Below are 20,925 nucleotides of genomic sequence, written 5' to 3'. Positions count from 1 at the left end.
AAGAAGCTCATCAAACCTTTTCAATTTTGCTTTGTATGAATTTCTGCATTTTGTAGTGGTAAATCTGTAGTGCAAATTGGCAATTAACAATGTTACGATTTTCATTTAATTACCCCTTATGATTTCTCATTTTTCTTTTGGTGTTTTTACGTTATTTTTATTTTACCTCATACCGAAAAATTGTTGAACCAACCGAAATTGAATTTTTACTAAACCAACGCATTTCTTTTTTCGCGCATTTCTCAAATCCCCCAATCCACCAAACACATTTGAATGTTATCGAATGTACTCATCGACCGATACGATCATATGTAGCGAGCTCCCCATTCGCCCGCCGCCAACGCCAGATCAAGTGCCATCCTCATGGTGGAATCCCATTTGTTGTGATAAGAGTCTGTTGGTCGGAACCTACAAGCATGGCTGTGAAATGTATCGTCAAATGCGCGCCGATCCCAATCTGTGCTTTGTCACCCATGTGGGCGCCGGTGCGGCCGGTGACGATTTGGCTGTCACGAATTTGCCGATGTAAGTCTTAGAAACGAATAAAACCAAATCAAAATTAATCCGGTGTGTTTCGAGGAGTCTTTAGATAATTTAAGGTGTTGCTATAACTAATCGTTTTTGTCTATAAAGTAAAGATCTTATTCTGAAAACACTATAGTTTGTTATTTTTAAAATTATAAAAATATGAATTCGTATTTAAATTATAGTGCTGGAAGTAATTAAAGGGACATTTAAATTAATCATTTTTTTCTAAACATTTTAGTCCCTTAATAATTGATAAATTTATTTAGAGTTCTTTCCTTGAAACACACCGGGCAGAAAAACACAAATCAAAGTAGTTAGGATCCATACATGAATGCCATTAAGTAATTCACATACGTCACACACAAGTACTAAAATGAGGAGAATATCCAAAGCTCAGACACTTGGAATCAGATGAAGAAAAGGAAACAAACAGGAAGTGCTTAAACTCATTTCCATTCCCATCCTCCACGCACACACGCACTCATCCCAAAATCATGGCATTTAAATATGCTTCAAATAATTTAATATTTCAGCTATTAGTGCCTTGACATTTAATATTTTGAAGATTAATAAAAATTGGAAGGCTCTTAAATTTACAAAAGTACATTTCTTTCCCCGAATTTAAAGTTAAATAATAATATATTAATGAATAATAGTTGGATCCTTCATGAGCTTACATGTCTCCCATTAACACGCACATTGAAAGCATTGATCCATTGACATTGCGCCGAATGTGTGTGTGCGTGTGTGTTGTGAATTTTCTCTCTCAGTGTATTACGAACGTTTAACTGCGTTGGGCATGACCTTCACCCCAAATGCGATCTGGGCGTTGGAGCAAGTGGTTACTAACTTTCTAAACTTTTCTCTGGCACCCTAGAAACGAAGACGACGCAAATTCGAAGCACGACGATGGCGATGAGGTGGACGACGATGGCACCACCACGACCAAAGACTCCGACTCCACCAAACTCACCGGGGGCGACAACAAGGACTCGCTTCTCGACCCGGAGCGCCCCAGTTCGTCGGGTAAGACCAGCAGCGAAAATGGCAGCGCCGGCAGCGAGAAAACGGAATGCGAAAAAGAGGCCACGACCACCGTTTCCGAAACCGAATCCTCATCCAAATCCGACGTCTTGCCGGGCAAGGGCAGCGATGTCGATGTGGCGGTCGCCCAGCAGGATGCACCATCAGCAACTCCAGAATCGGCAGACACATCAGATACTAAAATCAGTAAAAAGAGCCCGCCGCCAGTCTCAGTCTCGGCTTCCCGCGATCCGGCCGACTCCAGTTCCCCGGAGGCGGCAGGAGAAGTCCAGGAGACCGGGGCCAAGGCTGGCGGCGATGCCGGCGAATCGGACATCGAATCGGAGAAAAAAGAAAAAGAAACCGAAAAGGAAAGCGAGGAGCCCACTGCTGCTGCTGCTCCTGCTGGGGAAACCAAAGGCGACGCCGCTGCCATTGCCCGAGCCGAAGGCGATAAAACGGAATCATGCACTAACAATGCTACCACAAACATCTCCACCACCACCACCACCACTACTACTACTACCATTACCAATACCACCACCAATAATCCATCATCCAAAGCGGCTAACTCTAACAACACGACCGACAATGCTAACTCCAACTCACATTTAGGCTTGGACGAGGAGGAGAGCGTCGCCGGCAGCTATCCGCCCACCGTGGCAGCAGTCGAGGATGCCACAACCATGTGGCCGTCGATGCAGGACCTCAACACGCGTCTGCGGCGAGTGATCACCGCCTACCAGAGGAACTACAAGAAGGAGGAACTGAAGTTGCAGCAGAAGGCCAAGGTGAGTCCACTGTTTTTGTATCACTAACCCACAAGCCCATCATCTGTTTCTCTCTCAGTCCAACTTCACTTCATTGCCATTCTTTTACAAATAAAAAAGATCAATCTATAACCAATAAAGATCAAAAGTTTTAATGTTATTTAAATAATTATATAGATCTTGATTGAAAAGATATATTTATTCAACAAAAGATATCAAAAATTAATTACCCTTCAAGGGTTTTTATTATCAGGATAAAAGAAAAGAATAGTTTTAAAGTCAGCCGCTTATTAAAATAACTATTTTATATATTTTCAACCCCATTTCTGTTGACTAACCCAATGATATTTGATTTGTTTTTAATTTTCCTGTTCTGTGTTCTATGATTATGTTGTAGTGTCCAGTGTTCAAAGTACGTAGTTTTGTTGCTTAGCTGTTGGCCGTAGTTAGTTGCGAACCGTGCACCGTAGTTAGCGTACAGAACGGACAGCGGACAACGACAGCGGACAGAGAAACGGATCCGAAATGTAATCGAGTTCGATCACCATCGAAAATGTAATATACCACAAACTCGAGCAGCCAACAGCTGATTAACAAAACTATGTAAAGCGCTGACAGAGGATTGCACTTAATTTCTTTACCATCAAGATCATCTCAGTAAACTCATCTCCAGTCATTCCCCCTGAATCCGTGATCTTGTTGCTGTACTTGCAATATTACCAACTCCTCCAACTTTGTCACGTTTGTCCCACAGCTCCAGGCATTGGTCTCCTCGACGCCCCCGCTCTCGGTGCCCACCACACCCACCCTACAGTCCATGCAAATGCAGCTGCAGAGCGGCTCCGGCGGCAGTGGCTCCGGAGTGGGATCCTCTGGTCAGCACGATGCCAGTGGCCGGAGTCTCCAGGCGTTGATGCAATCGCAGGGGGCCAGCACATCCGCAGCAGCGGCGGCGGCCGCAGCAGGTGCCGGAGGATCCGGTGGTGGATCCGGCCAGGTGGGCACGGGCGGAGCGGGCGTAATGCCAGCCATGCCCACCGCCGCCGACATCAGCCTAATGCTCAGCATCCTCAACACCACGGATGTCAGCCAGCTGGCCAACTTGGACATCAACAAACTGGCCATGTACCTGGTCAGCATGAACAATGTACGCTAGTGATGAGTACCTCCTCTCTATATAAACCCTTTTTATATTATAACCATTTACACTACCAGTCCGAAGAACAATCAACCCCTCTCGCCCTTTTAATCAACCCCCACTCAGACCAAACCCCTGTGGCTTGAAATCAATCCTCAACTACCACTCATTGGCCAAGCCAAAACAAAAAGCCACCCTTTGAGGCGCTAATAGACCGTGAACAGTCTAATAAACTCCCTAAAACACTGACATAAAAACCACGCCACTACACAAAATACTGCTAACCCTACTTGCATATCTTACTAACCTGCATGATTTGTCAACTTACCGAAGTATGAAAACTAATAAGCATTTTGCCTAACTCATTACTAATTATCCTGCGTTGAAACTTGAGATAACAACTAATGTTTTTTTGTAAAAAGTGCATTCAAGAACATTACAAATTACCAATATAGCTAATCAGTGCAAATTAGTCGATAATGTGATTTCCCATACCAAATAGCTTTTGGCGTTTTCTCCAAAATTTCAATACACCCCCGTTATTTGCCATTTATCGACAAATCTATTTTGCCAGGGGGTCGTGTGAAGAGCCAAAAAATAGCTCGGGAAATCTGACTAAATAAAAAGCGAAGTCAACACCCACCCGATAAGGTGGGGGACTTGGGGTTTAGGAGGTGAAAAGTCTGCTAACTCGCTGTGTATCCTCCCTGTATCGGTGTGTGCGTGGTCTTACCGAATGAACAAACAAAGCGAGCGACGAGAAATCGAAAACGAGGCAGCGAAATAGTAGAGAAACGACAGCAAATACACTTATGCTTAATTTATGCAAAATAAAAGAAATACATACACTCGAATTTGAACCCGAAATGCGGTGCACACGATGCTCAGATGGTCCTCTCATCGGATCTGCTGTCCTCTTTCCTCATCTCATCTCGCGAATGGGAATGCGAATGAGCGGCCAAAACGGAGGAAATGTCAAACCACTTTGCACACCCAGCGGCAGCAGCAAAAACAAAAACAGCAACACACCAAACTCCACCTCAAATCCTCTGTCTAGTACGAAACCGTTGCTTTCGTTTCCTTGCGTCTGCTTCGCCTTTTTGCTGCTGCCTCTTGAGGTGGCAACAACAACAGCAGCAGCTATGCGGCAACACAGTGGAACCCGCAACGTGTTGGCCAAAAGGCTTGGGTCAAATTATGAGCCAAAGCGAAAGGCCGGAGTCAATTGTACAACCTGACGCTTCGATTTGCGGCATTCCCACTGTAGTGGCAGACGTTAGAGATGCGCCAAATAAGAGCTAAGTCAGGGATTGAAAGGATTAAAAGGATTTCATTATTAGTAATATAGGATTTGATCTTAGAGAATTGGTCAAGTTGTTAATCGCCGTTCTGTTATGTTTTCATGTTATTTGTTCTTAATTGTCCTTAACGCATTATATCTATTAAATTGCCTGATCGACATTAACAAATTTATGAGTTATACTAAAAAAAAAATAGAATTGGTCCTCAGAGTTAGTCAGGAACCATTAATCTGAAATAGATCATCAGTAGATCATTTTCTTAGAGAATTGGTCAAGTTGTTAATATTTGTTCCTTATTGTACTTTACGTATTATATCTATTAAATTGGCTGATCGACGTTAACAAATTTATGAGCTATAGTGAATTGGACCTTTGAGTTAGTCAGGAACCAGTAAATTGAAATAGATATTCAATAATTTTAGTAAGAAAGCAAGGTTACTTTAGACTGTTTTAATAGGATTTTAGTAAACGGATTTTTTAACACGAGTCAGAGGTGGCAAAACATGAAAATCCCACGTTGGGCGCCAAAAAATAGAAAAATTGTCTTCGACTTAAAGCTGTTGTATTATAATCGTTTAATAAGCTAAACTTAGAATACGATTAAGGCGTTAGTAGGCTTAAAGTGAAAATTCCACGTTGGGCGCCAAAAAAAGAAAATTTTCTTCGACTTTAAGTTGTTGTATTATAATTGTTTAATAATATAAACTTTGAATACGATTAAGCTGAATTAGTGGTTTTTCCTTCACAAGGAATTGAGAAAGGGCGCTAGAAGGCTAAAAGTCAGGATCCCACGTTGGGCGCCAATTTTAAAAACTATGTTTAAAAACTGAGTTTTTGAAATTGGTTGTCTATCAAATGACATACTTAATTGGAGTATAGGTAGGACAAAGAAACTAGCCAGATTCGGGAAACTCCTTTTGTGTCCAAGTGGTCATCGCTAAATGGGCGACGCCGCCATTATCAAAAGGCAGAGACGCAGCGGTAAAGGCAGCGCGCCATCAATCAAACCTACAACAACAACAGGAGCAAGACAGAACAAAGAAGGGAGAGGGGGGGTGGGTCTGAGCGGTGGAAGGAGGTGGAGGCAACAAGAAGACCGAAGCCAATTGGTTGTTGCTGCTGTTACCGATGTTGTTGTATTGACGAAGAGAAGTTCTTCTTTGGTGACGATGATTGTTGCGGCTGCCGCGACGTAAGCAGTGGCGTTGGTGGACGACTTGGTTTTATTGCTCTTGTACTTGTTGTTGCTGTTTGGGCATTCGATATCATCGGGTGGTTTTGGTTTTGCTGCCTAGCTACGTTGGCTGTACTTGCGCTGCTGCCACCGCTGTATGTATTAGTTTTCCATGCGAGAGTGCCTCGTTCTGTGCCTCTGTCTCTGTCTCTCGCTGTCGCTCTGTCCTGCTCCCTCGCTGTCTGCGATGTGTGTTTGTAATTTTACATTTTCTGGATTTATCCAATGTTTAATTTTTTCCTTTTTCGTGTGCGCCCACCCAAATGTCTGAGGGGGGTGGCTGATGCTACTGCTGCTGCTGCTTCTTCTTGTGCCCCTGCTCTCACGAACTGAATTATTGAGCGCAATATGTGACTTGGAAGTGGATAAAAGGAGATGGGGATAATGGTGACCTGTTCCTGTTTCGCTTTCCTGTCCTCTTCTTTCGCATAGCGCGAGTTTTCGATAAAGCCGCCTAATTGTGCTCATTTGAGCTCCCATTCCACTGCCCCCCTCCTCTTTCCCTTTTTTTTCACGTTATGCTGCTGCCGCCGCTGCAGCTTAAAAGCATTTTTCGCTTTGTTTTGCTGATTCCTTTTTGCATTTGCAACGTGTATTTGGAACACCGAGCATAGAGAAGTTGCTTTGGCTTTCCTCTTGTGCGTGTGAGCGTGTGATTGCACCGGTGTGGGTTTGCCATTCTTTTTTGTTTCCATCTTCGGTCGGTCCCACCTTCGACTTGCTTGGATGCTTTTGCTTTTGTTGCTGACCGCTGTCGTTGCTCTTTTTTAGACTGGCCATTGCTGTTGCTGCCATTCGATTTATTATTTTATTAGCATTTGGCTGCCGCTTTTACAGTGGGTCAAATCGGGATAATTTTAAGATTTGAAAAGGAAATATGTCGTAATGGTTGTCATTGATTTTTTGATTTTCATTGATTGTTTTTTTTTTTGCTATTTAAAATTCGAAAAATGAACGAGTTTGGCCATTTTGAACAGACTACAAAGCCAAGGTCCCACGTTGGGCGCCAATTTTTAAAAATGTCTTTTTCGAATTAAAACTGTATGGTTGATTGTCTTAAGTTTATACCACTGTGCGCGTGCGCCTCACGTGTTGCTGCCGCATCTCATTGCTGCTCCTTAACGGTCCCTCTCTCTCCTTCTCCAAGTGCATTTAGGAGATGCAGCTGCTGCGTCGGCGCATTTTTCACTTCACACCTGTCAGTCATAAAACATTTGGAAAAGTCGCTGCCTAACCAATATGCCGAATGGTCAGTACATCAATATGGAACCGAGACTTTCGAGTTTTAATCTCATTGAGAGCCGACTTTGTCTACCTGCCATTGCGCCTCGTCTTCTCTTTCTTCTTTCTTCTGCCTGATTTAGTTTAGTCAAATTTAGGATAGAGAAGATTGAGCTGCCGCCCTCCATGCTCTCCATTCTCTGCCGATCTTGCAGGCTAGTTGGTGTTGTGATGTGCTGGTGTGAGTGAGTGCATTGCATTGCCGAAGATGTGTCGCCATCGCGTATCGATTGTGCGATTATATCCGCCCTGCTCACTCATGCATGTACGTATGTATTTCGGTGTGTGCGATATCCACTCACGGGTTCGCTCACTCATGCGGTATCTGCATCTGTATCTTGCGGATTGATTAATAATCTCGTTTCGTTTTTGCTCTGGCTACGTGCTTATCGCACTTTGGCCCTGTTTCCATCTTTCGCTCTGGCTTTCTGACTGCCTCTTGCTCTCTTTCCCTGTCTTTCCCTCTGTGTGCGAGTGTGTTGGTGTCGTATGTAGATAGCCCAAAGGTCGAATTAATTAAACAATTGCAAAATGCCAATAATCAAAGTCAAATGGTGACTGGACAATATACGACTGAATCTTCTGGCCCACGCAAAGTTTAATTTATGGTATACTCTTTCAACTTTTACTAAGTGACTAAGATACTTCAAATAACTTCGTTGAAAGATCGTTTGCATACGAATATACATTAGTAGAAAAGATTAGATATCTACTTTTGGATTTCCATCTAAGTTTTATAGAAAACTTAAATAGTTTTATTGTTACATAGTTTTTACCGGCAGAGTATCGAGTATTTCTTAATTTTTTTACCCCTTTTGTACCTGCTTTTCGGACTTAATCCATTTTCATGGCTTTACTTCTCCATCTTCTCTTTCTGCTGCCGCTGCTCCTGCTGTTATTATTTTATTTTATCCCTTTTTCCGCTGTGTCCTGCGTCCGTCATTACCCCCCCTCCTCCTGGTCCTGCTCCTTCTCCATCTCCTCCGCGCTCTTTCGCTCTTTTATGCCGTTCTCTATGTGTCGTCAACAGTTTTTGTGGTACATTTGTTTCATTGCCTTGGCTTTTTTGCCTCCGATTCCGCCGTGTGTTGTGTGCCCCGGCTCCTTGTCCTCTTCCTCTTGCCGCTCCTTTGGGCCTGGGCGCGAGTGTGAGTGTGTGGCAGGCTGCTGGTGCTCTGCTTCTTTGCTTACATTACCCAGTTGACACAATGTGCCTGCTGCGACGGCCGCTTCTTCTTCAACTCGTCCATCCAGTGCACACTCGCTCACTTCTGCTCTCTCCTGAGTCGGACTCTCCCGCTCCTGGCAAGCCGAAGTCAGGCTCTCTTTCGGCTCTCCCCCGTTGCAAGTGACGCTCATTCACCTCAGAGTCGGCATTCGGCTTCAGTTTTTAGCCCATCTCATTCATATTCACATTCACCCAAAACGGCGTTTGGCTTAATCTCACGATTGTTTGGTTTCCCCTTCCCACTCTCCCGCGCTCCCCCGCTCCTTCCTCTCTTTTGAGTCTCTCTTGCTGGCTGATTCGCATTCGATTTTAGCCGCTGTCGCCGTTGTTTGCCTGCGTGTGTGTGTGTGTTTGGGTGAGGAGTGTGTCTTGTATTTTAGTCCGCAATGCGCTCCGCTCATTATTTGTTTGAGCGCCGCGGTGTAAAGTTGTAAAAAGTCCAAGTGCTCGTGGAAACTCGAAGCGAGACGCGATACGCGAGACGGGGAAAACGAAACGCGATAAATCGCGAGAATACGGGAGTGCGCCAGAGGGAGAGGGAGTGATAATCAAACGGAATGGAATAATGTAATTGCCGAGGCAACGACAACAACAACAACTACGTGCAAATAGTTGTCATTGGGGCGCAATGAATGATAATTAGTGCTTAATTGAAATCAATAATCATGACGAAACCATAAGGCTCGAGATTTCGCCAATATATATTTTCGATATTCTTGATTACCAGTGAGACTGTGATATTAGTGTGTGTCCGAAAATGGAGGTTATTAAACCCATGGACTTCAGCAGCTTTTCGGCGTTCTGCGAGCATCTCAACAAATCTTCACAAATTGCAGCAACAACTGCAACGACGTTGCCACCAACAACATTAAACAATGGAAATGGCATTTATTTGGAGGTAAATGCAGAAAGATACACCGAATGCGATGGAAATTTCTATATGGACATACATCTCTTAATTAAAATGAGAATGCAAAAGTGCAGAGAGAATATGCAAAGAATGTGTGTGCAGGCAACAAATCAAGAAAAAGTAAACGAGACTCAAGAGTGCGAGAGGGAGAGGCATAGAGGGACCAGTGGGGCCCGTTTGGCTCCCTCTCGCTCTCAATTCGCTGTGCAGCGAGCGAAAATACAAAACAATAAATTTATGCCTATAGATTTCACATGAACGAAGAACGAAAATCGTCGTCGTTCCGACTTTACACGGTCATGGAAGGGGGTGTTGGTAGCAGAGTATCATGTGTAACTGCCAAGCCAAAAGCAAATGAAGAAGAGTAAAAAGAAGTCTTCGCAGTCACCTGAGGTTGAAATAATAGCAGGGTCAAAGAAGGACCGTAAGAGATATTCAGGAGTAAATTTGGTACCCATTAAGGCGTTATAATATGGAAATATATATCAGATAATATCTACATTACGATAGTTGATATGAATAAAAATAACTAAATTTAAATTATTAACTAGTCTAAAAGCTCGAGAACATTAACCAATAAGCACCATGGGCTATTATTATGGTTGATAGATTTGAATAAAAAGCATAATTGTATTCTCTTCAGTTCGTTTAGTGTAATGAATGAAAACTAGGCATCTTTATATAGTTGGAGGAATATGAATTGATTTCTTTCAATAATCGAAAACATTAAAAAAAACTTCAACACTAATTTAATACAACATTTCCTAAAACACGCAAGGCTTTGCTTATTTTTTTGACCATCACTGTACTCGTGTTTTATCTATTGGTTGGCTGTTCGAAGCGGTGCTCATTTAAATTCGTTTTTCCGCGGTGCTTACTGCTCTGCTCCCCTTTCTCGCTCTCTCGTTCAACCTCCCGCCTCTTAACTACCCACCGTCTCCAAGTCCAAGACGAAGTCACAGTGGCAGCCCTCGCTATATAGTTGTAGCCATAGCCATCGCCATCGGTTCTACTAATAATCATAATCAATCGCTCGAGTCGCCTCGCACTTGTATCGTGTAAATGCGAGAGAGAATATGCATTATGCTACGGGGGAAATGAGTGCGAGCGAGAGGCGGATGGATAGTACCCAAGGAAGAAGAGGCCTCGAGTCGCTGCTGTCGCTTTATCTTCTTTTGTCGTTTGTTTTTGTTTGTCCCCCTTTTCGGATTTCGTTATGCCATCGTGTTCGTCGGCTGCTTCTGGAGGTTTGGTGGGGGGCTGGTGTGGGAGCACTAGTAAAAAAAGCCGTTAGCTGTATAAACAGAAACAGGGAGGCAGAAGGAGACACGGCAGACAGAGTTGCCAACCTGCGCGCCACTTGGCATCCTTTTTTATCCTCCTTTTTGGATCCGGTCCAAAAGGATTTGGAGCCCTAAACACACAGACACTTAAAAAATATACCGCACATGTACAACCACTGTGCAATCTCTTGAAGGATTGCATTGAGTTTGCGGTTTGGTGCTGCATTTATTTGTCAACTTGGCAACACTTGTCGTGGTTCCCCCATATTCGTATATCATATACACGAAGGGAACACGTACTTGTAGTGTTAAGGGGTTATTGTTTATTCGCTAATTTGGGTTGAAGCTATCAAAACTACCAACGCATATCGTGTTCCTTTTTCCGACTTTTCACCTCAATTTTTAAATAAAGGGAAAACCTATCTGTATTGTATTAGATAGGAAATACAGGATAATTAACCCCCTAAATTAATACATATTTTAAATCAATAATAATCTATTGCAAATAGTGAGTCCTTCCAAGTTTTCGAATTTTAAGACGTCAAACTGCATGATATTGGGTATTCCAATTGCTGTATTCATACTGTCCACTGGGTCGTCTTACGAAATTCTCGGGCACCAAACAATTTTGTGTATTTGGGCTGCCTTTGGCTTTGTTTCTTGCCTTTTCGTTGAGTCTAACTTTACGGCAGTGTGTGGCCCCCTATTATTATTATCATAACATCCAAACCGACGTACGAAACGGGGCATACACTAAATGTGGGTGGGTGGGGCGAGTGTATGAGCTTCTTTGGCTGTGGCGCGTGCAATTGGTCTCACAGGATTCATTTGTTTGTCTCCGTCTCTGGTTCGAGCCTCCTTCGCCTTCCTGCTTTTCCGTTGGGCGCCATTGCTTAGTGTGGCGTTCATGTGCCCCGTGCTCATTCTGCCGTGTCTCTATTTCCACCTCGTTCTCTGTTGCTGTCGCCCTTTGGCCTCTGTCCCCTCTTTCCTCTCCCCTGTCCCTTGTCCTCTGGCCGGAGCGTTATTAGGGGTGTAAAATGGATTTTTTACTTTTATTATTATGATTTTATTGTATTTCCAGTTTCGGTCGCCTCTCTCTTTGCGCCTTTGTCTCGCTCTCATTTTCTTTTGCGCTTGCCATTCGCATTTTGTCTTTCTGTTAGCTTCTATGTTGTTGTTGCCTTTCGCAAAAATTTGTGTGTAATTCGAAAGCCAGTAGTCTGGTATATAGAGATGATGATGGTGATGAGGGAGGTCGTCCTACCCGCCACCCCACAGCACCACCACCACCGCGAAGGGCGGGGTGATCCCACCCCCTTGGGAAGCAGGGAAGGGTGGTGCATTGGCAAAGGGTCGTTCCTGGTGGACGCTTTTTAATTCTTTTTCCAACCAAATTGTGTAAATATTCGTAATGAATTTGCACTTGCAAAATGCACACATCACATATCGGGGTGTTCTCTTTATGTGTGTGCTAACGGGGTGGCCCAACTTTGTTATAATTGCAGAGAGATAAAGTATAGAAAAATGCAGAAAGCGATTATATGTGTATTTGTTTTTCTGTTGACAATACATTATATGGCAATAGATACATACTTGTCAAGACAAAGCCTAAAAAGTCTTTGGAATATGTAACAAAGATATTATTGTTCACTATTTAGCTGGGATCGTTCACTACAAAATTTACTTATATTAGATAAATGCTTACTCAATTAATGCTTATCTCCAGCTTCTGAGTAACGCGAATTGGGAACTGACCTAATTCGATATAATTTCCATAGTATCTAACTATGTTCTCTATCATAAATAGGTTTATTCAAGTTCTTAGGATTGTGAAACGCACATTATTAACTTCGTTTGCGACGTAGTTGGTATTATCTTATCTTGATTTTTAGTACAAATTTACTGGAATTGTTGATGCGAACGGATCAGGCACAGCCTAATCTATTGAGTCATGACACAGTTATCAAGTAATTATCTATTTCTGGGAAGTGTTTTGGGAATAGTGTAAACTCAAAGAACATGTAAATGCAGTATGACATCTGAGTGCTTTTTCTATTCATAATGAAAAAAAGGTGTTGGTTAATGTGGGAAAGTTATTAAAAGGGTTGGTAAGGAGACTAATTAGATGTTAAATACGAAGTATCTATAATTCAAAGCTACATTGTGAATACTTATTGTACAAATATAAACCAATTGACACCCCTAACTAACTTTCTCAAATCTTGAGTTATTATAATAGGTATACCTTTACTAATTTATTACTTGTTTTCTACCATTTCTACAGAAAATGGAGCGGCAGGGCAAGATGGAACTGGCCGCCAAGGAGCGTGAGTCCCAGCGCCTTCAGCTCATCCCCAAGAAGTGGAACCGGCGGGAAGAGTACGAATTTCTTCGAGTTCTTACCGGCTATGGTGTCGATCTGCACCTCTCCACACCTATGGGCTCCAGCAGTGGAAGTTCTCTGTCGCCCGACTGGACAAAGTTCAAGCAGATGGCTCACCTGGAGAGGAAGAGTGATGAAACACTGACGGACTACTATAAGGTCTTTGTGGCCATGTGCAAGCGGCAAGCGGGTTTAAAGCTCACGGAATCGGAGCGCGGCCTAGAAGGCATCATCGAGGAGATCGAGAAGGAGCACGCGAAACTCATACTGGATCGCTTGGAAGTACTTGCCAAGCTGCGAGAAGTGGCCCGTAATCCTGTACTCGAGGAACGCTTGAAACTCTGCACCAAGAATGCTGATACTCCCGATTGGTGGGAGCCTGGTCGCCACGACAAGGAATTAATTACCGCCGTCCTTAAGCACGGACTTTATCGCTCCGAGACCTTCATCTTTAATGATCCAAACTTCAGTTTTGGAGAGTCAGAGAAGCGTTTTATTCGTGAATTGGAGGCTCAGATCCAGCGTACCATCAAGCTGGAGGCTTTCAATGCTGAAAAGGCCGAAAAGTTGGCTGCAGCTGAAAAAGCAGCGGCGGCTGAGAAGGCGGCTGCAGAAAAGGCGGCTTCCGTCAAGAACGAGGTCATAGATCTGGATGATGAACTCATGACCGATGAGAGCGTCATCAAGAAGGAAACGCCTGCTACTCCCGTAAAGGATGAAATCAAAGCGGAAGAGAGTCCAGAAAAGAAGGACACTGCCGACAGCCCCGAAGCTAAGAAATCAGAGATCGAAGAGGAGCCTACAAAGACTGAAGCTGAGGTCAAGGATGAAGAAGATTTGAAGACAGAAGCCCCTGAGAAAGAGGCTGTAGACGAAGCTGAAAATTTGGACAAGGATAAATCCAGCACTGAAAAATCGGTACCAGAAGTCGAAGAAAGCAAGCCTAGCGAAGAGAAAATGGAAACTGAGGAGTCAGCCATTGCGGAAAATGGTCAGGAGAAGGAGGGTTCCCCTGAAAAATCCTCTGAGGCTGAGGAAAAAGAATCTGTGGAAGAGGAACCGAAAACATCTGAACCTCCTGCAGAAGAAGACTCAAAAATGGAGGTCGATGAAGTTGCCTCGAAGGCGGAAGAAAAATCTGCTGAAGATTCGGAATCCCCCGAAAAGGAATCGGAAGATACGGCAAAGACTGCCAAGACTGACGAAGAGAAAGTAGAAGAATCAAAAGAAGAGTCCAAGGAGCAAACAGAAGACAAGGAAAGCGAGAAGAAATCTCCCGCAGAAGCTGAGCCCACTGAGAAATCCCCAATTGCATCAGAACCTGAGGCAGCTGCTCCCAAGAAACCCGCTGGCGAGCAGGAGATTCTCGACTTGGTTGCTGGTCCATCGGATCCCGACGATGACGAGGTGATGAAGGAAAAGGAAAAGGCCGTAGAAGAGGAGTGCAAGAAGCAGGCGGCCGAACTGAAAGCCCGCTTCCCGGACTTGGAAGTAATCCAGCCTGCAACTGTGAAGCAGCAGAAGTTGGAGAAGCCCAAGTTGGAGATGTGCATGATCCGTTGGTTCAAGGACTTCGCCTTGGAGCGCCGCATTGCTCACATCGTGGCCTGCGTCGAGTCTGGAAAGTGGCCTGTGGACAGCAAGTACAGTGCCTTTGCCAGCTGCAAGGGGGCCACTGATCTGAGCATTGCCCTGCACGAATCCATTCCCCACCTGAGCAGCTTGGAGCGTCGGTCCACAACCCCCGATGTCATCACCATCACCACTGATCAGGGTGTAACCAAGCACCTGCAGTCCTCGCATATGCAGCAGGTTGCCAGTTCAGCACCTGCGTCCTCGGGAATGCCCCAGGTCACCCAGTCGAAGCCCTCGTCGGGCAACAGTTTACCCGGCTTGGATGCCAAGAGCATCAATGCTGCGGTTGCGGCGGCTGTGGCAGCAGCTGCAGCGGGTGGAAACGCCACCTCGCTATCCTCTTTGCTCCCGGGAATGTCGCTGAGTGCGGCAACTGGTTCGTCGGCCGGCGGAGTCAGCGGATTGAATGTCCCGAGTGCCGGATCTGGAGTGGGCAAGAAGCGCAAGCGACACATCGCCATCGACGTGGAGACGGAAAGGGCTAAACTGCATGCCTTGCTCAATAGTTCGACAAGTAGGTTTATCTCGGCTTTGAAATCTTTAAAGTTGTTTACTAATTAATCCTTTTTCCGTTTTAGTGGCACCCAAAGACTGGGAGAGTGAGATTGCCAACATGGAGGCCTTGACAGGCTCTTCTGGTCGTGGTCGAGGAGGTAACTCTTCAGCCCTGAGTGGCATGCAGCCGCCCCCAGCCCATCAGCATGCTTCGCTCTCGCGTCAGTCCTCTGGGCAGTTCAGCAAGCCAGCTGTGCCCGCCCTGAAGACACCTCCACCCTCTATGGGTGCTCCCATGGATCTTTCCTCAAGGTGGGTTCATAATCTATTATGTTTAATGGTTTACTCATACATTTAAAATTTTCTCGCAGCAGCCTGCCGAAGATGAACATGACTGAGATGCTCAAGTCGGCCTCCAGTGCGGGAGCCATCGATTTAAGTGAGGTCCAGGACTTCTCCATGCCATCCAAGAAGTCCAGTGTGCATGCTGCGCTAAGTTCCGCCTTTCCCTCAATGGGTAGTAAGAGCAAGCTAGACGACACACTAAATAAACTAATGAAAAAGAACAATTGCGTAAGTTTTAAATTTAAATTTCTCCATAAATAATGGATTTTAGAATGTTACGATCGTGTAATTTAACCCTTACTTCAATTACAGACCATTGAAGAGCCCGTTATTGGCAAGGAGAAGAAACGCAAGAAGTTGGACGAAATCGTGCTCGGCCTATCGGCGGCTAAGGAGCAAAAGACCTTCCCGGACCCATCGCTGCCGTCCTCGAAGAAGCCGCAGATCCCGCCAAGCGTTTCTGTGACGCCGGCCAACCTTCAATCCTCGGCCAGCCAGCAGTCCAACCAGAAACCCTTTACCATCACTGTTACCACAGTGCCCGGAAGTGAGTTTGAGTCTCTGCGCTTTTACTTTTTCACCGCCCGAGGACTGGCACCCATCCCATAGAGCTAACCACTAATCGAATGTATCTATCTCTTGCAGAGTCCAAGGGCGGATCGTCCAGCGGCGGATCCGGCGCCGGAGGAAGCTCATCGGCCAGCGGCGGAGGTGCCGGCGGCAGCGGCCTGAGCGCCCTGCAGAACATGGCCATGGGAGGGCTGTCCTCCAAGGACAGTCTGAATGCCCTGCTGGCCCAGACAATGGCCACCGACCCGCAGACGTTCCTCAAGCAGCAGCAGAAGATGATGCAGTTCCTGCCGCCTGCCCAGCGGAAGGCGTACGAGAACATGCTCGCCGAGATGGAGCAGGCCATGAAGATCAGCTCCAAGTTCTCGGCCAATTCACCGCACGACGTGAAGGTCAACAAGTGGCTCTCGGACATGACGAGTCCCCTGGGCGACCAGCTCAGCATTGATTACGTGGGCGGTGGCGGAGGAGCAGGTGGTGGAAGTGCCAACAGCCGGCGCTCCAACCGCCAGCAGGGCAACTCATCGCAGCAATCTTCGAGTGCCGCCCAGCTGCAGAAGCAGCAGCAGCAACAACAACAGCAGCAACAGCAGCAGCAACAACATTCGATGGCTGGTCCCCAAAATCTGACTGGAGAGGAACCTGTGCCGGTAATCAATAAGCAGACTGGCAAGCGTTTGGGCGGCAACAAGGCGCCCCAACTGAAGCGACTTATGCAATGGTGAGTGTGGCAACATAATAGACTAGAATAATTACTAATCCCTGAAATGCAATCTCGAATCACAGGCTCACTGAGAACCCCAACTACGAAGTGGATCCAAAGTGGCTGGAGCAGATGCAGAATCCCATGTCAGCACCATCACCCAAACCCACATCAATGGACAGCAGCTACGGCTCCTCGGCAGTAAAGTCACATGGAGGCCGCCCGTCGTCGAACTCGAGCAACGCCTCGTCGTCGTCCCACACCCAGCAACAGCAACAATCATCTGCGGCCCAATCGCCAGCGGGAGGAAACTCTGGCAGCTCCAAGAAGTCGTCCCGCCAGCAGACGGCGGCCTCGGCTGCCCTGGATCAAGCTGCCTTACAATTCGGCTCCCTAGCCGGTCTGAATCCCAGCCTGCTGGCCAATTTGCCAGGACTGGGAGCATTTGATCCCAAGAACCCGCTGGCCGCTTTTGATCCCAAGAATCCGCTGCTATCCATGTCATTTGGAGGAATGCCTGGAATGGGTAATATTCCCGGACTGGGTAATCTGAACAACATGAATCTGTTTGCCAGTTTGGCGGGAATGGGAGGATTGGGCAATCTCGCCGGGATGGACACCCAGTCGCTGGCTGCGCTCATGGCTGCTGCCGGACCAACTCTTGGCGGATTGACTGGTGCATCCGGAGGAGCGGGTTCCGGCAAGAGCCAGGGGCAGTCACAGTCGGGTGGCTCATCCGCCGCCTCCTCATCCTCGGCCAGCAAGAAGAAGCAGCAGCAGCAGCAACAACAGCAGCAGCAGCAGGCTCAAAATGAAGCCGCTCAACTGGCGGCTGCAATCAGCGCCAGCACTGGAGGATCATCTGGCGGAGCTGGTGGCAAGAATGCAGCAGCTTCTGCGTCCCAATTGGCGGCTGGATTCCCCTTCCTATTCCCGAATCCATCGTTGCTCTATCCGCCCATGGGACTGGGTGGCCTGAATCCGTATTCACTGGGATCCAGTGGTCTGGGTTCCGCCTACGATCAGCTGGCCCAGCAGTATAACCTTCTGAATGGAGCCACCTCATCCGCCTCGAACACAAGCTCCACGCAGTCCAAGTCCCATCAGTCGCAATCGAAGTCCAGTCAGTCAAGAAATGCCACAGCAACTGCCAACTCAGCAGCGAGTCTGATGAACGCCATGGCCAGCATGGGCGGTGGAGCGAGCACAGTGACCACGCCCTCCACCTCAACATCCGGATCCGGACGTGGCAGGCAGTCGAGCAGCAGAAGCCAATCGCAGACAACACCCACAGCGGCAGACATGGCTCAACTGAGTAGCTTACTCATGCCGGGTGCGGATCCGCATCTTCTCGAATCGCTGAGCCGCATGAGCAACATGGACTTGGCGCAGGCCACTCGACTGATGAGCTCCCTGGGAATGCCGCCACTGCCGGGAACCCCGAGTTCCTCTGGAGGAGGCAACTCCTCGTCCTCGAGCAAGAGGAGCAGCCAAGCAGCTAGTGAAGCCAACGCCCAGGCGAAGGAGCAGCAGAAGTGGTTCGAGAGTCTGGCCCGCGGAGCCCTGCCCACAGATTTGGCCGCCCTTCAGGCCTTCTCGCAGGGCAAAATGCCGTCGTCATCCAGCTCAAATACGGGAACATCCACTTCGTCCAGCAAGAGCTCGAAGGCAGCAGCAGCAGCTGCGGCTGCGGCAGCGCAACTGCCACAAATTCCCGGAATGTCCAGTGATTTCTCACAGGCCTTCTTGGCTGAGATGGCTGCCCAAGCAATGGCCGCTGCGGGCGGATCCCTGCCACTGAGTGGACCTGGTTCCTTGGCAAGTTTGGCTGGCTTAACTGGGGGCTCTGCAGGAGGAGCAGGTGGTGGAAGTTCCTCAACTTCGGGGAGCGGCAGCCACTCCTCTTCGAAGCGACAGCGAGAGCAAGATGCCTTCAAGCAACAGATGGACTATTACACCAAGACTTTGGGTCTGGGATCGGGAATATCGCTGATACCTACCTCTTCGGCGGGCGGATCGTCTGCATCCTCCAGTTCGGCGAACGCAGCAGCAGCTGCGTATGCTGCAGCCTTAGACGCAGAGCAACAACATCAGCAACAGCAGCAGCAGAAGGCCCTTTCCAAGCGCTCACGTGGCGGCGATTTGCATCCCACTAAGGAGGAACTGGCCGCAGCTGCCCTTGCTGCAGGACTACCCCTGAACCTGGGAGCCAGCATGAGCAGCATAGAGAAGAGTCTACGCGGCGGAAGCAGCTCAAGCAGCAGCTCCACGCCTGCTCCCATGTCGGCGGAACAGGATAAGGTTACACTGACTCCCCTTAATGCCTCTGGAGGGGGCTCCTCAGGCTCCTCCTCCAGCTCAGCGGCTGCTGCGGGATTGGCGGCCAACCTGCCGAGTCAAACCACAATAACCATAGCTCCTCCCATCAGCAGTGGAGCTAGCACTAGCAGCGAACGTTCCGAGCGCTCCGAGTCGCGCATCTCGCTGACCATAACCAATGCTGCGGATGCTGCCAAACTACCGCCGCCTTACGAGGAAGCCGACGAGTTGATCATACAGCCCATACTCAAGAAGCCGGCGGCTGCGAATCCAGGCAGCAGTCATGGCGGCAGCGTGGAGGATCTGGAAACAGCTGGAAACACCTCTGCGGCCAATCTGAGTGGCTCATCCTCGAGTTCTGCGGCGGCGGCGGCAGCAGCGGCTGCCGAAGAGAACCGTCGCTCCTCGAATCGCCTGAAGCGCCCGAGATCTGGAAACGAACAGGGATCCGTGGAAGGACAACCGCCCGAGAAGCGAAGGGAGCTGCGATCCACCCGACATACGCGCTCCTCGGCCGATGCCAGCACGCTAAATCTTTCCACTGGCAGCGAGTCAGGTGCGGAGGAACGGAACGAATGAGTATTGCGTAGATCCGAGCGCCAGCGCTAGCAGGATGACACGGCTCCTCCGAGGGGCAGGAGAAAGCCACGTGGAGGAGGAGTCTCAACTAGACAGCCACCACAACAACCGGAGCAGAAAATCAAGGACAAGAAGATCATGAGAAACCAGTTGCAGATGCGAATGCAAACGAGATCGAGGCGAAAATTGAATGCTAGGCTAACTGTTACCACTAGATCCCTTAAGCTTAAAGTTGTGTAAAGTATAAGAAGCATATATAAACTATATATAGAGGTTAGGAGCCAATATGGAGAGAGTGGATTGGGAAATTTGGTGGCAACGCCCTGCAGTTCGACACTGCTGCAACTCCGTCAGAATTGGAGGGCATGGCGCCATCCCCAGCTGATGATGGTTTACTGAAGTTCCATCTGCTGCACATAATGGAACTTGGTAAATCAATCGCTTCCCTCGCTCTGGCTACTTAAATATTCATACAGTTACGAACATAATTAAAAAGCGCTTATAATTTAATTGTAACGAGAGAAGCAAAGTGCTGATGCATGAAGATTATCCGTTTAAATTATTGCAACCACACACACATAATTAATAAGCGACAGCAAAAAGTTTACATAATAGACTATATCCATACACTAGAAGAAGAGACACAGATACTTGGGTTTCCTGCGCTGTCCTCACACATGAAAAGTCTCTATATACGATACCTGTACATAATTTATAATCTTTAAATGGCTCTCGCATTGCTTAACCGTTTTTAATATAGTAAGGCACCATGTATTCTCATACTGAATCATTTTCCACACTCCACCACACCCACTATGTTGTATTGTATACTGTACTCTCTACTCTCTCTGTGTGTCCCACGAAAACTGCGTGTAATTTTGATAATTTTAATTTTGTAATTAGTGAATGTGAAAGGAATGGAATGCTAAGGCGAGAATCAATCGTTGAAGCGAGTATTTTATTTCTTGTAATTGTAATTTGTATGTTTTAAAATGCACTCGAGTGTTCCGCAAAGAACAAAACCAACCTATAAGCAGACCTGGCGCATAACAAACAAATGAAAAATGTTTATTGAAAAATAGAATTTTTTAATTAAATCAATTTTAAAGTAATTGAGAATCGGAGAACTTGAATCTTGCACGTTTGATGAGCAGCAATGCTAAAATTATGGCATTTTGCATAATTATTCAGTTGAGT

At 46.8% G+C, this 20,925-nt stretch overlaps 1 protein-coding gene across 12 annotated transcripts in view; it reads left to right on the top strand.

Moving 5' to 3' along the window:
• kis (chromodomain helicase DNA binding protein kismet) overlaps positions 1–20,847 on the top strand; it is a 43,786-nt gene extending 22,939 nt beyond the window's left edge. For 2 of the 12 annotated variants that reach the window (XM_070213668.1, XM_070213634.1), the window contains exons 9-18: positions 316–525; positions 1,406–1,554; positions 2,167–2,342; positions 3,076–3,468; positions 12,984–15,231; positions 15,296–15,524; positions 15,587–15,785; positions 15,870–16,104; positions 16,203–16,848; positions 16,914–20,847. In XM_070213668.1, coding sequence (XP_070069769.1) covers positions 316–525; positions 1,406–1,554; positions 2,167–2,342; positions 3,076–3,468; positions 12,984–15,231; positions 15,296–15,524; positions 15,587–15,785; positions 15,870–16,104; positions 16,203–16,848; positions 16,914–19,728 — 7,300 coding nt within the window. In that variant the 3' untranslated portion in view covers positions 19,729–20,847. Of the gene's footprint in view, positions 1–315; positions 526–1,405; positions 2,343–3,075; positions 3,469–8,902; positions 9,402–12,983; positions 15,232–15,295; positions 15,525–15,583; positions 15,786–15,869; positions 16,105–16,202; positions 16,849–16,913 lie in introns of those variants that run through there. The other 10 variants (XM_017148564.3, XM_070213491.1, XM_070213509.1 and 7 more) reach the window with 8 other exon arrangements.
• The last annotated feature ends 78 nt before the right edge of the window (positions 20,848–20,925 follow it).

This window comes from Drosophila takahashii, chromosome 2L (assembly GCF_030179915.1).
Source record: "Drosophila takahashii strain IR98-3 E-12201 chromosome 2L, DtakHiC1v2, whole genome shotgun sequence".
In the NCBI taxonomy this organism is placed as follows: domain Eukaryota; kingdom Metazoa; phylum Arthropoda; class Insecta; order Diptera; family Drosophilidae; genus Drosophila; species Drosophila takahashii.
The sequence above is the reverse complement of the archived record's forward strand: the minus strand, read 5'-3'. Positions and strand labels throughout refer to the sequence as shown.